This window comes from Filicampus tigris, chromosome 10 (assembly GCF_054856515.1).
Source record: "Filicampus tigris isolate MCC_2025a chromosome 10, RoL_Ftig_1.0, whole genome shotgun sequence".
Taxonomy (NCBI): Eukaryota; Metazoa; Chordata; class Actinopteri; order Syngnathiformes; family Syngnathidae; genus Filicampus; species Filicampus tigris.
Window position 1 is genome coordinate 13880444 of NC_141226.1, and position 22300 is coordinate 13902743.

Below are 22300 nucleotides of genomic sequence, written 5' to 3' on the forward strand. Positions count from 1 at the left end.
AGGTGTGCTTGTTTCAATGGCCGCTATGTGCCGCCGTTGTTGCCGGATGGGCGGGGTGTGTCGCTTTAGAAGAAGAAGAGGCTTGTTCAGTTCATCAGTGGGGCACCTCATGAAAAAAAAAGCGAAGTTGTTCCCAGGAAAAGGAACAACAGTGTCGAATCAGTCGATGAAGACTCTTCTCGGCGTTTATCTTTTGTAACTTCTAGTGACTAAGTATTAGTTAGAAAATTATAAAACAAGACCAAAAGTTCACCAAAGCTGTGGCAGAGTTGTCCGAGTAAGAGAGAGAGAAACCAAGCGAAGCCTGGCATTTTTTTAAGCTAGCCGTTACCGCGCTACTATTCTTAAACTTTTCTTCTTTTTTTGGGTAAAACAAGACATTTTGGTGGAATACTAAATGTCATCGTGACTCTACTGGATCTAAGTGTCAGACCAAGGTAAATTTTATTCCTAATAATGGACTTTGGCACACTTTGTTCACCTTTAGACGTTCGTGTTGCCACGACAAAAGATGGAATGTGTGTCTCCGGGCTACTCCTTTAGGCTGTGGTTTTAACATTCGAAAGAAAAGATACTTTCAAAACCACATGCATCCGTGTATCTGCTTTAAAGTGAAACATGTTTATTGCGTTAATCTACTCAAAATAAAGTGTGAAAGTTTGAACAGAAAGTAGGTCAGAGTCTAATTGGCTCTCTTTATTGATTTCATTGTCATTTTGCACGTGGTTTATGGAAATCTTCCATTAAAATACGTGAAATGTACATGTATATAGCAACACCTGGTATTATTTATTCTGTACATTGTCAAGAAATAGTATTTGTAATGTTGGTGTTCAGTTGAAGATAGCCGACTGGTCTGATTGGTCTTGTAATACCACTTTGGGTCTCTGGGGGCGATGATGAGTCCCAGTCGTTGCGCAAAAACACAAAAAGAAGAATGACACTTTTCAGACTTTGGCCCAGAGAAAGGAGCACCCTTGTGCCCCTCACTTGCGCGTTCCCTCCCAGGGTACGAGTGTGTCGGGTGTCCCAATACTGCGAAGTGCTCTGTCGCCCCACCCTCTTTGCGCCCTTGTTCCACACTTCGGCTGAGCCAGCTTCCATGGCTGACCCACAATTCGTTGCGGATTTGACCCAAATACCGTGAAACTGACGGCATTCGGTGGAATTCCTTTACCTGTGCCGAAAAAAGTATCTTCAAGTGTAAATATCAAATCATTACAAAGTTTATCATTTGTATATATGTAATTTCAGTCGATGTTTTAAAGTCACAGTTTACCTACGTATTTTGTCCTACTTAGCAAATTTGTGCGCATGCATGCACGCATATCGTGCAGGAGCCGCAAATAGTCCAAATAATGGAGCCATAGCTCCCATGGACTGGAACATCAAGCCCAAGTTTTACTTCACTACTACTTTACTGAAGTATTAATATAATTTTTAACAGCAAAATTGCCATAACAACAACCCGTGCCGCCATGCTCGCTGACGCAGCGGCATAAGTCGATGACGTCACACGCACTGTCCCAATTCTGCAATTTTTGTACACTTGTAACCTGCGCTCTCGAACACTAGGTGCACTTCGACTACGTGTACACGTCAATGAAGACCGTAGGGTGCAAGTGTGGGTGTTGGGATTGGGCCTTTTACTCTATTTACAGGGGTCAAACTCATTTTTGTCGTGGACCACTTTGCAGTTACTGCTTCCCTCAGAGTGCCGTTATGACACTGAAACCAAATACAGTACATGTGTAATTGTCTCTTTGAATTACACGTCCACAACAAATTGATGTATTACTAGTTTTGAAATCAGAAGTCAAGGATGATAGTTTGTTCAGTTGTTCTTCAAGTTAGTGTAAAAAGGGTAACCAAAAATTGTTGCAAGTTATCGTTTGATGACTATGAAATTTTGGTACATGTTTTAGCAAGAGTCATGGAAGTTGCCAGATCTGGTCCCCGGGCCTTGAGTTTGACACCTGCGCTCAATTACAACATCCATCCATTATTCAAACTGCTTATCCTTACATAACAACATAAAATGCATAGTTTAACTTTGACAACAAGCTAGGCCAAGGATGGGCAACTGGCGGTGGCCGGAGACCACAATTCTGAGTGAATTAAAAAAAGAAAAATTAAAAAAAAAAAAAAACCACCTTTTTTAGTATTAAGGATTTAGTTAGATCGCACTTTTCACTTTGCGGATTAACAGTACTATCATTTTTAGCATTAGCTAACTGAGTTTCCAGTACAAATGTATGAAACGCTAATTTAAGGGTAACTTTTTGCTCAAATTTTGGTCGGATACTGATTTGTATGACTTTCAACTTACGCCAATGTTTCGCTGCAAATGCAAGCTGATTAATGAATAAAACATGAGAAACGTGCACACATATAATAATAAAACAAGAGTTTAGACTATTTTTTTGGCGTTTGCATTACGAGCCCACGAATTCTGAAAAAACTAATGTCAGATTATATTAATATCTACAGGACTTTATGAGATGTTTTGATGTGTCCTTTCAAGTGAATATTTTGTTATTTTTCAGGATTTTGAGTAATTACTGTTCTGTTTGTGATATGTTTGATTAAACATTTTGACATTAGATTGAATGAAGACGTATTTTAAAGAGGCTGCCTCCATTTAGTCTGGGTTTCCCATATTGTAGTTTATCAGTACAACTTTACACGTCTTTTTTTACTTCCTTTTGTCTGACATGCTTGCGACAAAGCGTGCTCTGAAAGTCTCCCGGGAGACCGCAGTGCGGTTCTGTTTTATTGTGTGTATCAAGTCCAGTTGTCGACATGGAGGTCTTGGCTCGCACTCTGCTGGTTAACCAAAATCTTCTGGTCGGACGTGACTGCAGATGTCATTCTCTTCTTGGTCAAGTCGGGACTTGTCAGGCCTGCCTGGCTGCCCGGCTGACTTCCCGCTAAGGAATTGTAGACTGAAGCTATGTTTGTTCATGTTGAATTGTTCATGTCGTATAGCAACAAATAGAAAATAAAATCTTTAGAAGTTAAGTCACAGCAAATGTGAAGGATTTGTCCAGTTGATTGGCGACATGAGGGACAGTGAGTCATTTCCTTAGCAACGCCTTAAAGACTTTTTCCAGAGGCGCTGTATAAGAGTCTGCGAGGTTATTTGTTACACAATCCAAGACCACCTCATTCTCCCTCCTCCTCCTCCCACTCGCCTAGTTGTCATCTTTGAGTCATGGATGATGACGTGTTCTACAGTTAAGCCTCCAAAGTGGAGCACAACATTGTCAAGTTTTCAATTCGTGTCAAGTGATTTTATTTGTTGTTGTCATTTACAATTTATTGGTCATGTCACATTTGAACATTCGTAGGTTTGTGGCCGAACCTTTGTGCTCAAGGACCAAATTTGATTTTGAAAAAGTAAATGTTTAATTCAGAAAAAAAGTGTGGAAGTAAAATAGTTTGTTCTAATTAATTTACATTTTGAAACTTTTGTTAACTGTACAATCAAATAATTTATAAAATAAATACAAATTTCAACTAACTTTTACTTCTATTATATAGACCTACATGTAACGTATCCTCACTATTGGGTGGAAAACTCCTATTACCAAATTTGCCCAATATCTTTATTTTTTTTACAACTCAATAACTGTTGTTCAGTTCAGTTATTAATTATTGACCAATCATAAGTATTTAAAATGGCTCGCTCTCTTTGACGATGCAAAGAGGCTTAACAAGCATGCCGTAGTTTTTGTTTTTCTGAGAAGTGATGCGAGGATTCTGCCCGACAACAGCGATATTTAAAACAGTTTATATAAATTATAACACAATTTCTTCTCATTTTAAAATTACTTTAATCAATTGATTAAACAATTGTTAGATACAATTCTATAATGTTTATTAAACATACATGTGCATTAAACAAAATTATATAGAACGTATACTAATGTTTTCAGTTGGTGTCTCCGGTTTAATATTTTTTCCAAATAGATACTATTGGTCTGTGTTGTCATTATTATGCTTTATCAACCAATTTAAAGCATTGAAAATAGCTTGACAACAAATCTATTAACACTCAAAAGTGTGGGAAAAGTATTGTACAACTATACGTTGCCTCAAGATTGAAAGGCTGGATTTATTAATTTTTTTTTACTCAATAACGAGTAAAAATACTTGGATTAGACACATTTAGTAAGTCTGTTTTGTTGAAAATGGATCACTGTCATGCGTTGGTACAGAAGGAAGTGGTCAGCCATGACGGTATATTGTGTGTGTGGAGTTTTTGCATTGTGGCTTGGTCCTCAAACCCCTCCAATGGCGACGGTTCACTCGACTTGACTTTCATCGTCACGCAAATGAAAAAATTATGTCATCACTGGAACATCTTTCAAACTGATCCGTGCTCTTCGCTCGTATGTTGAGCATCACGGAACTTGGCGTGAACGTCAGCGTGACACGGCGAGCTCCGCAGAAGAAAAACTCCAGTTCATTTTTTCCAGCACAGCATCTGTAATGTGGATGTGGTTAAGTTGGAATGTATGAGCTCATTCATGAGAGGGGGTCTGGATTCTGGAGGTTTGGGATCTTCTCCATGTGACCCACTAACCGTCACCACTTTGTTCGCTTACAGAATAGCCACACGCAGCCCATTGGTATGTTGCATGATCTGTTCGCTTGCTAATGCAAACTTTTTAAGGCAGATTTGGAAATGTGTTTTGGAAACGTCATTGCCACGTAACTAATGGTCTTTGTGTGTAATGTTGCAAAAAAACCAACTTTTTTGGGGGGTTGGCGTTGTCGTTCATTAGCCCTCAGTGAAAACTCATATTTTAGCTCGGCTTAGTTTTATTCCCATCTGGTTTGGTCCAATTTGTTGTTTAAATTCTCTACTAAATAGCTCAATGTCTAACCACATATTAACTGCCACTGTGGCCTATTTTATTGGGTATGATTTGAAAGTGTTTACATCAGTCTTTAAAACAAAAAAATCATTTGATCATTAGATGAAGGGTTTTCTTTTAACAATTTGAATGATCTGATAGCTGAGTTAACTGTGACCTGTCCTGACAGAAATGAAAATGCTCTTGCTTGTAGTCTGGAATGAGGAATTGTGGCTGCTGTAGGGCGTGGTTTTGATCTGTGGAATAATTGTGGAGTCAGGCTGGGAGTGTTTGTTTGGTGTGTCTGTGTGTGGGTGTGGGGGGGTGTGGGTTGTTCTTAATGGTCTGAAAGTGGACTAGCACAAGTAGCAGGTGGGGGTGCACCATCCGTCTGACCGGCTGGCAAGAGAGAAGGGGGGATGGGTGCACAAATGGTATGGAGACCACCACATGACCCCTAAAAGTAACACCCAGCTCTCTAACAGCCATCAAAATGTTCTTTAACTGTATTAATTTCAAAAAAAGCAGAGGAGGAAGCTGTATATCAGCAAAGCATAACAGGAAGTAGGGTGCAAAAATAGTCACTTTTGTAGTTTTGTTGCAAAAGGTTTTGCTACACGTAAACAAATAGTGTTACCAGGTTGTGAAGTTGAACAGCTAAACTTTAGCAGATGTCCTTTGAATCTTAACAGCAAGCTGGCATTTGGCTGACTTATTAAACAAAATGGCCACATTTCTGTTGTTAATTTATCTGTATTTAATACAAGTGAGATAAAAGTCCAAATGTGAGTCATGTCGGTGAGTGTCCTTTCTCAGACGTGATCAAGAAGCGGCTGGTTAATTAACAATCAGAAGAGCAAGTGCCTAACAAAGACCAGGGAGTGTAAAAACATAAAGGCTCAATGATTTATTTTATACTCCCGCTACATGCTGCTTACATGTCCTCGCATGATACTGGGCCGTCTTTCAAGCTTGACGCTCTGGCTACATTACTAGAACATACACAACACTGTACCCTTTTTCTTGCTTGATGCTCTGCTGACACGCCCCAACAATGGTACTCATCAGGACAAATTGATCCAAGCTGTACTGTTATGCTTTGTGGAAATGTGATTTTTGATGGGAACTATACAGTTAAATATTAGTTTAAGTTCAGTTGTTATGTATAATTGCCTCTTCCACCAAATTAAAGCATATACATGTGCTTAGAGTTTTTGGGGGGGTTTCTGTCACCGTGTTGTAACTCAAATCACTCATATTTGAAATCATCTTTCCCCATTAATGTGAATAGAAATGCCAATAATTAATACTACTCTGACTCAGTAGACTACAGTGGTATTAGTCATTTTTTACAGGGGATAAATAATATATACCTATGATATAATATTGCCGTATTGTCTGTCTACATGTGCCAAACCAAAAATAGCTATTCTGTGTTTTCGATGACAACAAAATCCTCAGCAAATTCCAGAATAAAATTGTGTCAACCTAGTGCAGCAGTTGATCAAGTGTGTGAAGTTTGTTGAAACTCAACACTCCCATTAATGGCTGGAGCTCATTCTTTGTCTGTGATTGGCTGGGGCATATCTCAGCCAATTTCACCACCACGGAGGTGCATGGACATGGTTGTTAGCCAAGAAATGTCTCAATCACATGGTGTGCCCCTGCAGCACAGAATTGCGGTTTCCCACTGCAGATTGAATCCAGGTGCAAAGGGACGCTACACTCTGTGGACGACTGGCTTTCATTCAGTCTTGAACAAAAGCATCTTGTAAATCTGTTAAATGCTTAAGCCCACCTCTTCCTTTAATGTACTCGTTGCTAACATGAGCCTATTTGAAAACATGATGCATAAGTGAAGAATTATTATACCATGACATCGTGTGTGGACTCCGCCTCCTCCAGTTCACCATAGAAAGTCTTGTTTACATCAAAGCTAAATATTAGCTTGTACTGGAAGCTTCTTTCAGGCATGGACGACAAGCAAAGAGAACAGAACATTGATTGTCTTTTGTGAATTTCTTTGTGATTATTGTTTATCTCAAGCATAAAAAGAAGTTATCCACTGTTAATACTAGTAAAACAATAAAACGGTCCTAATGTTGAAAGCAAACGAGTAAGTAGCATCTCATTTTTGCTAATAATATTGTGGTCATGTCAGTGTGAAACTGATGGCAAGCTGGTCACATGACCTTCTGTGACAGGATGTGTATGGTTAGAGCAGCTTTGCAAGTATTCTTTTTTGTTTTCTGTACATATGAGGTGTGAATTTAACATTGAGGAGGATGTTAAACAACATCCACCCTTCTGTTTCCTGTTTTAGCGCACAGCTGTTAGCTAGCGCTCCACGGGGAAAGCCATTTTGTTGTGTCACTGGGATGGCTGAGATTCAGTCTGACCAAATACGGGCATTGGACACGTAGAGTTTTTTTTCTTTCTTTTTTTCCTTTCTGTGGTCATTGTGGTGGTCATTATTTCCCAGTTTTTCTTGCGCTGTTGACTAATGTCAGGATGAAGGTACAAAAGATGAATTGGGTGTGAACACCTAAATATATATTACTATTTTTACTATGGATCATCATCATGGTGGTTCTGATGAGCTGTTAAACGATGTCAACAAACTCCAGGCTGGTGGTGCTTCCTCCTTATTTGGTCATGTTGGTCCTCCATAGCTAATGAAGGACAATGAGGTGTGATACATCCTTCATATACTCATACTTTTTATGCTAACTCTTACTCCACCTACACTTATATATGTAATGTAAAAGGTGCAGTCCCAGTACTTAATGCTAATTCATATCTTCTTCAATTTTTCTGCTTTTGTCCACATTTTCTGTACTTTTCACTTTGTGCATTTGTCACAAGACTTTTTCCTGATCTCCACACTCACCACATACATACTACATAGGTGTCCCAATTTTTTTATCCAAACTTCACGTTTGACGTCTCGTTAGTGTCCCATACTTTTGTTCCCATTTATTTTCTTCACTTTTTCACTTCATGTAGATGTCTTAACATTTACGTGCAAATTCCATTTCTCCACTTACTGTATGTGCCCCAATAATTTTTGTCCATATATGTGATATATTTGAATTTAACTGAATTGATTTTTTTTTTAACATTTATTTTTTTGTTTGTCTCCAGATGGATCCACGGCTAATTGTACTAGCATCAACGTTAGCACTTCTGAGCTTTATCCGAGCGCAACAAGGTAAGACACAAAATGTACTTCTGCAACAACAGGTGGCGCTATATCCTTCCACATAACAATATATTATACAGTACTAGTATTAGGCCGAACTGCATTGGGGGAAAAAAAAAGTCTGTTTCTAAAACTGTTTAGAACATGTTTTTAGAGCATATGTTGCAAAATTTGACTGACAGGGGAGTATATATGAGTGTGAATGGTCCAGCCATACTTACTGGCAGCTGCTACTTACATAAATGTTTTTTCCCCTTTCAGAGGGAAGCGTGTGCATCAAGGCCAACGCTCAGTCGTGCGGCCAATGCATCCAAGTGGCCGAGTCATGCGGCTGGTGCACGGATGAGGTCAGTTGCTTCATTGAAAGAATTGGGTCAGCACACTTGAAACTCTGGTCGGGTTCTAAAACCATTTGTCATTGACAACTTTGTGTCATTTTCCAACAGTGACATGAACGGAAATGACATGAATCCGTTCTAGCCTCCCCCAAAAAAACCAAAAACATTTTTAAATGAGGAAACTAGCACTACATGATATTATACTTTTTAATTTTTTTTTTTTTTTTACAAAAAACACATTAATAATAACACAATTGAATGGACTGTAAAAAATGCCAGTTTTGTCGTTTTGCTTCAATCAGTGGACATTGTGCTGTATTGCTCCTTCTGATGTGTGTGCCTTGACCACCTGGGGCACTATAACACAGACATACTGATTTACTGTACTCAACTCAACTTTATTCATAGAACACTTTAAAAATAACCCCAGCTGCATACAAAGTGCTATTGAAATAAAAATCATACATAAACATAAAGACGTAAACTACAACTTAAGTTGTTGTCATAACATGCTAGTTGGTATGCGCTGTCATTGTACAAGTTCCATCTTGCCACTCTGAACAAGACAAATTCCAGCACCATGATACTTCCACATCAGCCATGTGAAATGGGCAGAAAGTCGAACATAGACCTCCACCAAGGCCCAACAATCTTGTTTTTGATTGCCACCAAATTGTTTACTTCTCAGATTCTCAACTCCTCTCTGTGCTTGAATTTTGTCATGAATCCTTTATAGGACATATTCATCATCATGAACCGTCCTTCGCTGACTGGCTGGCAGAAATCGCATGATTTTACTTCCTTATTGTGATGCATGGTGTCCCTTTTGACTCAAGTTGACAGACCAAATAAGAATTCTTGTCCTTTAACATTCATGCATTATCCATTCTCAACTCCTATGCCTGAATTTTGTCTTTAATCCTTCACAGGGAACAAAATTCCAAGAATGTTTTATTTAAATCAGGTTTGTAAACCAGTGTAATGACTACACATGTTTGTGTAGATGTAGTATTGCATTTGGATTTGGTATCGGCACAGCCTTTGAGTAGAAGATAAAGATTGGAGGGTGAATCGCTGCTTGTCACGCCGATTTATAAGGGAGAGAAATGCTAATGTGTTAAATGTCAGACAAGTTTCCACCTTACACCTGGAGTATGTACAGTATAAACAGAGCATGTGTCACGGTATTTAGTTGAAAACGGAGATAACGGTTCATGGAGTGAATGACGAAGTCCATGTAAGAAAGCCAATGACATTCAAGTTGAGCAATGCGGTGAGTCAGTGTCGCTCATGGTGTATTTCATCGTTGTAGATTTGTAAAGAAAGTCCTTTCTCTTGCTTGTTTTTGTAGTTTTATTTTTTGAAGTCATAAAAGCCAAAAATATTTGTCAGTCAGTGTTGTGCTTGAAGTGGAATTCAACAGAAACATGTTTTTTTTTTTAATAATATGTTCTATACAGGCCCACTAGTTTAAACATGGCATTCTGATTATTATTGAGTTTGTGGAATATGAGTTAAGCAGCAAAATACACACGTTTTTAGCCATTTCAGGGAGCGGCCCTTTTGTCACTTCTCGCGACTGAAAATGACATCAAAGTTGCCTAGGGCTCAGGTAATGACCGATCGCATCTCACCTGTTTTCTGAAGCTGAGCCATGATTGGTCGTTATCTGAGCCCTGAGCTTCTGTGATGTCATTTACAGTCGACAGAAGTGACAAATTGGCCGCCCCTTGAGATGGGTGGATTTTGCTGCTTAACTCATATTCCACAAATGCAGTATTAATCAGAATGCCTGGTTTCAACTAGTGGGCCTGCATAGAACATATTCTTGAGAAAATATGTTTGGGTTGACTTCCACTTCAAAGACATTTTTTTTCCTGCTTTTTGGTCAGAAACTATGTTTTGGGTGAAACCAACCTATGTGCAACTGCTGATGACTAAAGAAAGGAAAAGGCTTGAAATAAACATTTTTTTCTGGGGAAATAAGAATCGACTCTTATTTTATGTTGGGTCCGCGTGAGTAGCGAATTGTGCTACTATATGTGGGGGAACACCACTATAGCCTACCGTTCTTCTGACTGACTGGCAGAAGTCACATGATTCTACTGCTTTTTCAGGAAGGAATCCATTAGACTCAAGTTTAAGTGACCAAATGTGTTTTATTGTTGCCTTTAAAAGGCTAACAATCAACAAATATGAATTCAAATTAGATGTCCATGTTTACCCAGTGCCTGGACAGACACAATTTTTAAGATGATGTCATCTTCTGTGGGTCGGTCAGGGCTTCCTCTCGGTGGGCGAGTCAAAGTCTGCTCGCTGTGATGACCTGGAGTCTCTGAAGACCAGAAAGTGCAACGTGGCCAAAATCGAGAACCCTCGCGGCAGCATCGTGATCAACAAGAATAAACCGGTCACCAACCGCAAGAAGGACGAGACTGAAAAGCCCAAACCCGAGCAGATCACACAGATCCAGCCTCAGAAGCTCACCCTCACCCTCAGATCCGGTATGTGTCTGTTTTAGAAATATTATTTTGAAAAGCCATTTCCTGTGAGCTGACTTTGGTGATTGATGCCGCAGGCGAGCCGCAGACATTTGATCTGAAGTTCAAGCGAGCTGAGGACTATCCCATAGACCTGTACTACTTGATGGACCTGTCCTTCTCCATGAAGGACGATCTGGACAACGTCAAGAACCTGGGCACAGACCTCATGAGGGAAATGCAGACCATCACCTCAGACTTCAGGATTGGTGAGGAAAACGTCTTTACTCATGGCGCATTTCCATGGAACAGGAGCATTGTGTATTTGGACCACAAGGATTCTTGTCTACATTCAATGGGGTCATTTACTGGAGTCATTGATCAGCACTGACAGAAGACCCTGTTTGGGGGTAGTACCGTTGAGAGGTCTAGGTACCTTTTGTGGAGTGGTCTGCAGCACCAAACCTTTTAGTACCAGGAAATACAGGTACCAGCAACTGAAAGTCCCTAGACCTTTACGCAACATTTTCTTCTGTGTACTGCGGCTACCAAGAAGAAATAATTCTTTGTAGAAATCCAGCTTGGAACCTTGACTGGGATATTCTGCTTTAGTTCCAGGAGTTACAAGTAACAGGAGGCACAAGTCTTTTTTGGGACGGAAGAGTGCCAGGAACTAGAAATACTAACAAAAGGTCCTGGAACTTTAAGAGGGAAATGCAGCTTCGGTTCCTGGAATTTGAGGTGGGAAAAGTACTTCAGGTCTAGAAACTTGAAGTACCAAAACCCAAAGTTTTATGGAATTTTGAGTGCAAATGTGGCTTTAGTTCCAGGAAATATCAAGACTAAAAGTCCCAGGAATTTTAGGTGAGGATTAAACCTTTGTTTTAGGAAACTTGAAGTACAAAGAACTACAAGGTCCTGAAATCTTAGACGACAAGATGCCCCTTTATAGTAGTTCTATTAACAACAGCTAAAATTCCCGGAAATTGGAGGTAAAAATCATGCACCTTTACGTAGTTCCAACAACTATAAAGTTTACTGGAATTTTAGATGAAAATGCTGCTTTAGTTCTAAGAACTACCAGAAGAAAATGTTCTGTAAATTTAGATGGAAGTTGAGCTTCAGTTCTGGAATCCACAAGTACCGTGACCTAAAAGTGGTGTCTCCTCCGCCAGGGTTCGGCTCATTTGTGGAGAAGACGGTGATGCCGTACATTAGCACCACTCCGGCGCGCTACAAGAACCCATGCACGGGCAACCAGAACTGCACCAGCCCCTTCAGCTACAAGAATGTCCTGAAGCTGACCAACAAGGGCGACCAGTTCAACCAGCTGGTCAGCCAGCAGCAGATCTCGGGAAACCTGGACTCTCCCGAGGGAGGCTTTGACGCCATCATGCAGGTGGCCGTGTGTGAGGAGCAGATCGGCTGGAGGAACGTCACTCGCCTCCTCGTCTTCTCCACAGACGCCGGATTCCATTTTGCCGGGGATGGCAAATTGGGCGGCATTGTGCTCCCCAATGATGGAAAATGTCACCTTGAGAACAACATGTACACTATGAGTCACTACTATGTAAGAACTCACTTACTTGTACAGTATAGTGTAAAGCCTTTAGTACGGGATTCATATGTTCAGAACCTGAGCTGAAGCCTTCTAAATGAGCTGCAGTAATGGAAATGTATTTTTTAAAATATATACATGTGGACCTAGCATAGCTAAGCCCATAGGCTAATATTGTGTATTGTTTGTCAGGATTACCCCTCCATCGCCCATTTAGTGCAGAAACTGAGCGACCACAACATCCAGACCATCTTTGCAGTCACTGAAGAATTCCAGCCTGTTTACAAGGTGCTGTTCAACAGCAACGTGTTTGTTTGTAAGCTTTATTCACAGATTTATTTGGGGTAAGTCACGCATTCTTTTTTGTCTACAGGAGCTGAAAAATCTGATTCCCAAATCAGCCGTGGGCACATTGTCGTCCAACTCCAGCAACGTCATCAAACTCATCATCGACGCCTACAACGTGAGCGCACAGATTTATTAAGTTTACAGCTAAAACATTATTCTTATCCTGTGTATTAATTATTACCTTTGCGCAGTCTTTGTCATCCGAAGTCATTCTGGAAAATGGCAGGCTTCCCGAAGGAGTTTCCATCACCTATAAGTCCATCTGTAAGAACGGCGTGGAGGGGACCGGCGAGAACGGCAGGAAGTGCTCCAATATCTCCATTGGTGATGAGGTATGTGCGAAATAAAAACGTGATTGTTGTCGTTATTATTATTATTGGGCCAATGTTCATTGGTTTAGCCCTTTCACATTCAAACCATGTCCACATTCCAGAAATTCTAAGTTTTCCCAGAATTTAACATTTTCCACAATAAGAAACCCGAATCAAATGAATGTGACGGTCAACAAAAAACATTTCCCATTCCAAATTAAAACTGTTAGGCTCATTCAGAAAATTTTGGCAACTGTATTTCAGGTTCCAAGAATTCTCACATGCTCACTTTTTACAGTAAAATTCCCAAATTTGACCTCCTCCTACCACATTTCTTTGGCCGATTCAAAACATTCCAACTTTAAAATTTTCACAAAATTCACGGTGTGTTTGGAACAATGAATCAAATTCCAGAAAGTCCAAATTAAGAAATATTTTCACGATGACCTCCTCCTGCCAAGTTTCTTGACCGACTCAAACCATTGCAACTTGAAACAGTTCAGCTCTTTCAACATATACGGCGCTATTATTAACATTGCCAACATTTTCACACAAAAAAGATATTAAAATATTTTACATAACGACCTTCTCCTTCCACATTCATTGACCGATTTCCAATGAATTTACAACTTGAAAATATCCACAGAATTCCGGCCATCTTGGGACTTAGCACATTTCAAGAATTCCCACAAATTCCTCACTTTTCACAGTACAATTCCAAATTTTTCACAATCAAATTCTCAATATTATTGCTTTCACTTGTTGTATTATGACTATTTTGTTGTTGTTTTTGTTACAGCTTTAGCTGTTGTGAAATGTGCTATATAAATAAAATTGTATTGTTTATTGTATTGTATTTCTTGACTAATTCAAACCATTCCAACTTGAAGTCTCTCACTCTGCATTTTAACAATTCAGGTACCGGTAATTCCCTAACATTCAGTTCAGCCTCGGCTCTTGAATATTGACACATGATTTCTACACAAATTGTATCCTCTTATTGTAATTGTTATGCCATGTACACATTTTTACTTGTCTCTTTTTTCCGTTTGTGTGCCCCTATGTAAAGCCTTGCGTATGAAGAAAAGCGCTGTGGAAATAAGATTTATGATTATTATTATTATTAGGACTTTTTGTCACCACATGTGTGATGTTGTCTTTGTGTTCTTCAGGTGACGTTCAAGATCTCCATCGAGTCAGAGAAGTGCCCGTCGCACGGCAAGTCCGAGAGCATCAAGATCAAACCGCTGGGCTTCACCGAGGAGGTGGAAGTAATCCTCAACTTCATCTGCGAGTGTCAGTGCTCGGCCCAGGGAGAGCCCAACAGCAAAAAGTGTGACAACGGCCAAGGCACCTTCGAGTGTGGCGCCTGCAAGTAAGTGACGATGTGGTTTTGGAAGTTGTTTTTCTACTACTACTACAGTGAAATCTTAAGTCTGGAAAGACTGGAAACAGAGATTCCTATCTAATGAGATTTTAACAACATACCCAGGACGAGCTTCCTCTTGTTTGGCTTGTTTTTGTTTTTTAACCTCTTGCTTGCGCCCTCCCGACTCGCGCTATCATTGAAATGACACGTCAAGTCTTGCTCTGCAAATGTGAGTCGAGTTTTTGCCGCAATTGCCTCTCTCTTTCCTGAAGCAGATGGTGCTAATTTGGGCTTGTCATGGGAGCGTATGTCCGCACACATTGCCCATATCCACATCCACTGCACAAAATGCATACCCCCCCCCCACGGTGGCTGAGGCCCGACGCACTGAAGCACGCAACTTTAAATCACGACTTTCCTGTATACTTGTAAAAAACGATTGCTTAAAAATCACTAATATAGCGGCATCTTGAACTACAGGTTGTAATTCTTATAAGAAGGATAGTATCAGAATGACAGCGTTATATTCCGCTGATTTCATCAGGTGTAACGAAGGTCGCATCGGGCGCCTGTGCGAGTGCAGCACGGATGAGGTTCGGACGGAGGATCTGGACGCCAACTGCCGCAAGGACAATGGCACGGACATCTGCAGCAACAACGGCGACTGCGTTTGCGGAACCTGCGAGTGCAAGAAGAGAGAGAACCCCGCTGAGGTCTACAGCGGAAAGTACTGCGAGTGTGACAACTTCAACTGCGACCGCTCCAACAACAAGCTCTGCGGAGGTCGGCATGAGTAGCTGCCACGTCGTCAAGTCATGCAAACAAAATGGACTCTTAAAGAAAAAAAACAAACATTTTTTTTCCTGAGAGGTTTTAAAGTCTACAATTTCTTCAGACCTCTTTTTTGCTTTTCTTCAAGCTCGAGACAAAAAAAGTCGTATTACTCGTTAAGTAGCTGTCCGGCAAATAAGTTTGTGTCGCGTGTGTTGTCAGGTCACGGCCGTTGCGAGTGTCGCGTGTGCGTGTGCGACGACAACTACACGGGCAGCGCGTGCGACTGTTCCTTGGACACGTCCACCTGCCTGGCCAAGAACGGACAGATCTGCAACGGCCGGGGAACCTGTGAGTGCGGCGTCTGCAAATGCACCAACCCCAAGTTTCAAGGGCCCACCTGTGAGATCTGCCCCACCTGCCCCGGAGTCTGCGCAGAGCACAAGTCAGTACAGAACAAGAAGTGCTAACATTGTAGTTAATTTCCCAGGAAGGACTATATTGAGGGGGAAAACAAATCTTACATTTAACATTAAGTTTGGTCTTTTTTTATTTACATTATTGTAAATGTGCTTTTTTTTCCATCATATTCTGCGGTTCTTGTAATCTAACATTTTTTCACCTTAATCAACTCTCATAAAATTAAGATTTTTGTAATTTAAAAAACTCTAATATGATGTCTTTGTTGCAAACTAACAAAATATTATGACTTCTCTTTTTTTCGCTTTAGCTTCATAAATTTTAATGACCACTTTTATAACATTTTTTAAAATTCTTATAAATCTAATAAATCCTAATAGTAAATCTCTTAAAATTGGACTATTTTCAGAAACATTGTCATTTTTTCTTTTAAATATGCAAAGTTGTGACATTATGTTAACACTCAAGTCATGTAAAATATATATTTTTTTAACTGAAATTAAACTAGTGTCAGTACTGCAAAATACAATTACATTTCTATGAAATTGTGACTTGTAAAATGTTATATTTTAATATTCTGACGTTATTCCTGCAAAATTGTTGGTTATGACTGTAGTCTTGTAAAATGATTCCTTTATTTTAATGAAGATTGTTTGTTTTTCTTATATTACGTTATTATTGTAAACTTGCAATGGTGCTCGTATTAAGATTTTAGTCCTCTGATGTTGAAACTTAATTTTGGTCAACTTGACATTTCCTCATGCAATAATACAACTTCAGTCAATTTTTTTCTTGTGATATTATGAAGATTTCCTTTATTTTTGTAAAAGTGAAAAAAAGGCTTGCTTCCTTAAAATACAAAAAAAATACAATTGTAATTTGTTTCCCCCAGAACGTTATTGTTATGAACTTCTTGTTCAAATTATTCTGTTCCAATCTTAGTGTCATACTCCTGCAATTTTTTTCTTTAGTACTGTCTTTTCATAGATTTAAAGGTTCATTTTTGTAAAGAATAACATTAAGTAACATGACTTGAAAATAACAATTTTTGTTTATAAAATGAGTTTTTCTTTTTGTGGTAATCTGATTTTAATCCTGTCAAAAGTGACAGCTATTTCTTCCAGTTAACTTGGTCTGTGTTTTATTTTCTTCTTTTTTATTTTTGTGCTTAGGGAGTGCGTGCAGTGCCGAGCATTCCAGGCGGGCGAGAAGAAGGACACCTGTGAGCGCGACTGCAGCGACTTTGTCCTGATCAAGGTGAAGGACCGCGAGAAGCTTCCTCAGCCCACCGATCAGAGCTTCCCCCTCACACACTGCAAGGAGCGAGACGCCAACGACTGCTGGTTCTACTACACCTTCGCCATCAGGAACGACACCAAGGAGGTCTACGTGGTCGAGATGCTGGGTACGAAACTTGGCACGCTCAAACGGGACTGCACAGTGGGCAATAGCATCACGATTACGACCCTAGTTGACATGTTTTTGCAATTGGCTCAAACTTTGTGCACAAAATATGGATTAGAGTAGAAGAGACAGTCAATTTTATGGATAAAAATACAAATGAATTATTCTGGTAAAGTTGCTAATTTCTTCTATAGTTACAACTTTTTTGAAACTGCCTTATTTTTATTGTGAAGTTATTTTTCTAAACTTGAAATATTTTATTTTAATGATTTTTGTCTCATAAAATTACAACTTTTTTCCGCTTAAGAATGTTTTAGATTTTTAATCTCGTAAAATTATGACCAATTTTGTTTAAAAAAATTCTCGTCATCTGTCCTCAAAAAATGCCATATTTAGTCTTGTAATATTTGGCTCTATTATTACATATATTTGCTTGTTATTTGGTTATTATGATTATTATAGGTTTGGTTATTGGCTCTGTTAGTGTTGCACGGGATACCGGTACCGGACCGTGATATTTTCGGCGTGAGAAACGTCTCGTTTAAAAAACAAAAACAAAAAAAGCCACACACACGTAATTCGCCAGCTGTGTCTTAAAGGCAAGTATGCATATGCGCAAAGCCGCTTGTCTACCGACATGTGAGAAACATCTTAAGTGACACGCCTCCTCCTGCGTGTGTGCAAGAGGAGATGGTGTGCCCGCTAGGAGTGTGACAAAATCTCGATATGGTGATACGTCACGATGTTTTGCCTTCCGATCGATTATCGATACGCCTCCGCCAAGTATCGTTATTTTTAATTAATATACAGCCGCTGTAAAGACTCCTTTATTGTTCATTGATTATTGAGCAATTACTTGGCGGTCCACTAGGGGCAGAGGAGCGGCGGGGAAGTCGGCCGAATATGCACAGACGCTTACAGCGGCATCACACAGCACCAGTCGCAAGCCAAAAAGTCACCGAAGGACTTGTTAAATTTGCATCCTGGCCAGACCAGCGTGGGTTCTCTACTGCAAACAAAACCCCCTTTTAATTTTCCCGGGACAAAGTCGATCACGCACAGCATCTGTGTATATTTGCAAGGATCTCCGCCCATATAGTGTAGTTGAGGATGTTGGTTTTCGCTACATGATGCGCACTCTAGCCACACTACGAAATACTACAAAATAAAGTCGAAAACGTTTCACTGAGAAAACAATTACAACTTTGTAGGAAGAGACCAGGCTTCAGGTATTGAATGCACTCGAGTCGTAAGAACGAGTGGGTCTTACCTGCGACGGATGGACATCAAGCCGCGCAAACCACCACCGCGCATTTTATCAGCGATTGGGAACTCAAAGCAGACGTGCTTGAAACCCGTGAAGTGCATGAAATCCACAGTGATGCGCACATTGCAAAAGTTTGTTCGATTTAACATTGCTTACATTAAAGTTATTTTTTGATTTTATTTTATTCCCTTTAAAATCTGCAGGTAGAGGCTATGCAGTAGATTTGCATTTTACAGTAATATTACATAACAATTGTCACTGTTTATAAATACAACAGAATTGGAATGTTCCTGCATATCCTAATATTTTGAGTTAATAAAAAAAAAAAAGGATTCTTTCAGTTTTAATTTTGCTGCTTTTGCTTTTGCTGTTTCGGTACCAGTATCGAAGTCAACATAAAATAAAACAGATTTATCCTTATATGATGTTCTGCGTCAACTGACCAAATCATCCCCATCACTGTTGTGCCTCTGTGGCGACATCACAAAAGGAATAACCCAAAAAAGGCCCTTGTTGAGTTTATCCATTCAATGTTTGCAGCGCTGTTTTTATTTGACTTGACTTTGATGTTTTTTGGGGGTTTTTTTGTTACCAGAATGCCCGGCGGGTCCCGACATCATCCCGATCGTGGCCGGAGTGGTCGCCGGTATCGTGTTAATCGGATTGGCCCTGCTGCTCATCCTCAAGCTGCTCATGATCATCCACGACCGCAGAGAGTTCGCTAAATTTGAGAAGGAAAAGATGAACGCCAAGTGGGATACGGTCAGTCCCTCGCTTTCTTTGCAAACACAACAATTATTTTTTTTTCTTATAAAATTGAAAGGGTTTTTTTTTTTGGTCCTCGTAATATTTGTACTTAGCCATCCATCCACTATCCAATCGGCTTACTCCTCACAAGGGTCGGGGGCGTGCTGGAGCCTATGCCAGCTGTCTTCAGGCAGCAGGCGGGGTACACCCTGAACTGGTTGCCAGCCATTATGGTTAAAAGTGGGTGGAAAAGGAGGTTTTAAAACGCCAAAAATGTAATGACCTTGACATGATCTTAATGCTTGCTTAGTCTGTTCATACAGAAATGTCTCCCATTAGCACCCCCCACTGTCCACATACTGCATCTGCATGCTCTTAGCGCGCTATACTAAATATATTACAGTATTTGTATTTTGGGGGGAATTGGGTTTTATCTTTTTGGTTAAAATGGCAAAATACTCATATACATTTTTTGAGTGGCAAAATACTCATATACATTTTTTGACTATTGCTCTAATATAATATATATATAATTGTTTTTCGGAAAATTATGGTTTGTAAATTTTTTATTATTTTTTTTTTTTAGCGTCTTGTCGTAATTAGAAAAATTGTCCTCGTAATATTTCTGCTTTAGCTTTGTAAAAATAACTTTAATTCTCATAAAATTTTAGCCACATAAAATTGTATTTTTCTCATATTAAAACATTGTAGTAAATGTGACATTTTTTTTATAAAATGCTTTTTTCATGTGATGATCATATTTTTCATAGTGTAAATAAAAATGAAAAGTAAATCACCATTTAGCGATTGACATTTTATCTTAAGAAAAAAAATATTTTGCTGAACGCTAACATTTTTTTTGTAGTCAATAAAAGCCAAATTTAATCTTGTAATTTGTTGTATTTTTTTAATACTCCTTTGATAGTCCTTTTGTACCAAAGCCACTTTGTATTTATTAATATTTATACATATTTGCTATTTCTCATAATGTTGCGATTTATTCCCATGTTTAAGAAAAATTGTGATTAAAATGTCTTTGATTTTCAGCGGAACACAATTCTCACCATCATTCTCAATAGTATTTCAACAATTTTCTATTGACATTACAAATATATATTCAGACGGGTAAAAATCTGTCAATGTTCGCTATGACTTTGCGTCTTATTTCTTAGTGATACCCTGATACTCCATTACCTTACTAGTTACTAAATTTTAAACCATGTTTTTTTTCCCCTATAGGGTGAGAATCCCATCTATAAGAGTGCCGTTACCACAGTGGTCAATCCAAAGTACGAAGGTAAATAATGGAGTGAGCTGAGCGTCTTGGTCTCCAAGGAAACACTGTATGGAAAAGAAAATGGGGGATTTTGGGGGGCTTTATTGTGTTGTCACTCTTGTATTTTGTGCCACTATTGTTCTCATTTTACTATGCATCAACTTGTACAGTCTTGCTTGTAAAAAAAAAAAAAAAAAAAAAGTGGGCTTTCTTTTTGTATTGTTTTCATGAGAAGGCATGGTACTGATACTGATCCACAGACTTTCTTTTTTTTTTTTTTAATTTGGTACCTGATAGCCTAATTGTGCCCTTTTCAACAAAGCCAAGCCATCAGTATTTTTATGGGATATTGATCCAGAAAAACTGTACAAAGTGGCATCTAGTGCGTACAGTATGTCGTTCGAGTTGCGTATTGCTGCCACACCAGAAAGTTCAACTTCACCATCACGTTAGAATGTGATAAGTTTTAACATTTGAACATGGTAAGGTTTACATTACAGCATGACAAGTGTGACAAAATAAAGCAATTTTATGGTTGAGGTCACTGGCAGAGCCCTGTGTGTCTCCTTTTGAAATTTGAATTTTTTTTTGAAACACTTGGCCTTATTATTTTTCTTTTAGTATTATACAAGAGCAGCATGGTTGTGTAGCTTGTAACTTTGACTTGTAAGATGGAAAAAAAAGACTCCAACAATGATCTGAACTGGAAGAACGTGAAACTTAACAGGTTACTACGTGAAATTTAGCACATTTTATTGAATTTATCAATCAAATGTCAATTTTATCATGTTAGAATGTGAAATTGATTTTTTTTTCTTGGTGTAACAGCAGTACGCGTCCTTTGTCCAGTGTGTTTGGGTTCTATGTAAAAAGCCATATTCATAGAACATGCAGGGTGCTGGATTAGATTGCATTTGATCGATGGTTGGAACCAATCAGTTTAAACATGAAAACATAAATCAGTGTACAGAGGTTTTTAAGACTTGTTTTATTTCTCAAGCAAACTCAGGAGCTTAACTTCTTCACAGCATTGCCAAATATACACACAAACACGCCATTTTTGTTTGTTTTTTACTCATTGACTTTATGTTATCAAAGAAAGGAAAGCAGGAAGTGGATTGTGAAGATTTGGGCTGACGTAATGTTTTTCAACACATTTTTTAAGATAAAAAGGTTTCACTTGATTACATTTGTTGTTTTAAGTGCCTATTTAGAAAAATAACATAAAAAGTCATCCACAATTGAATTTGTGTATTTCAGAAATTATTTATTGAATAAATTTTTTTTAAATGTATCAGTCTTGATATTTTGTTCTATTGAGCTTCATTTATATCTGGGACCATCACAACTAAAATGTTTTTTGTTGTTGATATTAAATGTTATGACATGCAGTAGATTACTTAATACAACAAAAAAAGATGAACCTGAAACGACAAATATTAATTAGTCCAATTAAAACGGGTATATTTTAGTTATCATTTGTTCGACTACTGTTTTTGCTATGTGTAATAACATTTTCTTGTTTCAAGGTATTATAGTAAAATATTAATTATTATAAAATATATCAATGATATGGTGTTGGATTAATTTAGCAAAATTATTGAAAAGTACAAACAAAAGTACTGAATACATTTTTAGCAAGTTTGGGTTCAAACCACCATGTCATCAAACTGTATATTGATGCTATTTATCGCAGCGTACACGAAGACGGCGAAGCGAAGCTGTTTTTCCGTGTTTGGTCACATGACGTTCGCAAAGTAACGACAGTATTTGTGACGTTAATTTTGGTCGACAGCACAGGGCGATTTGCCCAACATAGAGGCCAACTGAGCTGGATAAAAATTGAATTGGGTTTAATTAAATCTTTTTAATTCTTATTCTGCGAACGCAAAAATGAATCGGAATACTGCATTTAGACAAGTTATGGCAATTACAATGTAAAAACAA

General features: G+C 38.8%; 1 protein-coding gene across 2 annotated transcripts; it reads left to right on the forward strand.

Annotated features, from left to right (window-relative positions):
• Positions 1 to 24: 24 nt before the first annotated feature.
• LOC147140924 (integrin beta-1-like) lies at positions 25 to 21647 on the forward strand. 2 transcript variants are annotated; one of them, XM_086042844.1, is made up of 16 exons: positions 25 to 277; positions 378 to 437; positions 8007 to 8073; positions 8326 to 8411; positions 10684 to 10906; positions 10981 to 11151; positions 12058 to 12452; positions 12633 to 12728; positions 12814 to 12903; positions 12980 to 13120; positions 14272 to 14474; positions 15013 to 15251; positions 15462 to 15684; positions 16832 to 17064; positions 18926 to 19092; positions 20317 to 21647. In XM_086042844.1, exons 3-16 carry the CDS (start codon positions 8007 to 8009, stop codon positions 20380 to 20382), a joined length of 2400 nt encoding a protein of 799 aa, XP_085898970.1. In that variant the 5' UTR covers positions 25 to 277; positions 378 to 437; the 3' UTR covers positions 20383 to 21647. The 2 variants fall into 2 exon arrangements, with proteins under 2 accessions (XP_085898970.1, XP_085898971.1); XM_086042845.1 differs by lacking the exons at positions 25 to 277; positions 378 to 437 and adding an exon at positions 6824 to 6978.
• The last annotated feature ends 653 nt before the right edge of the window (positions 21648 to 22300 follow it).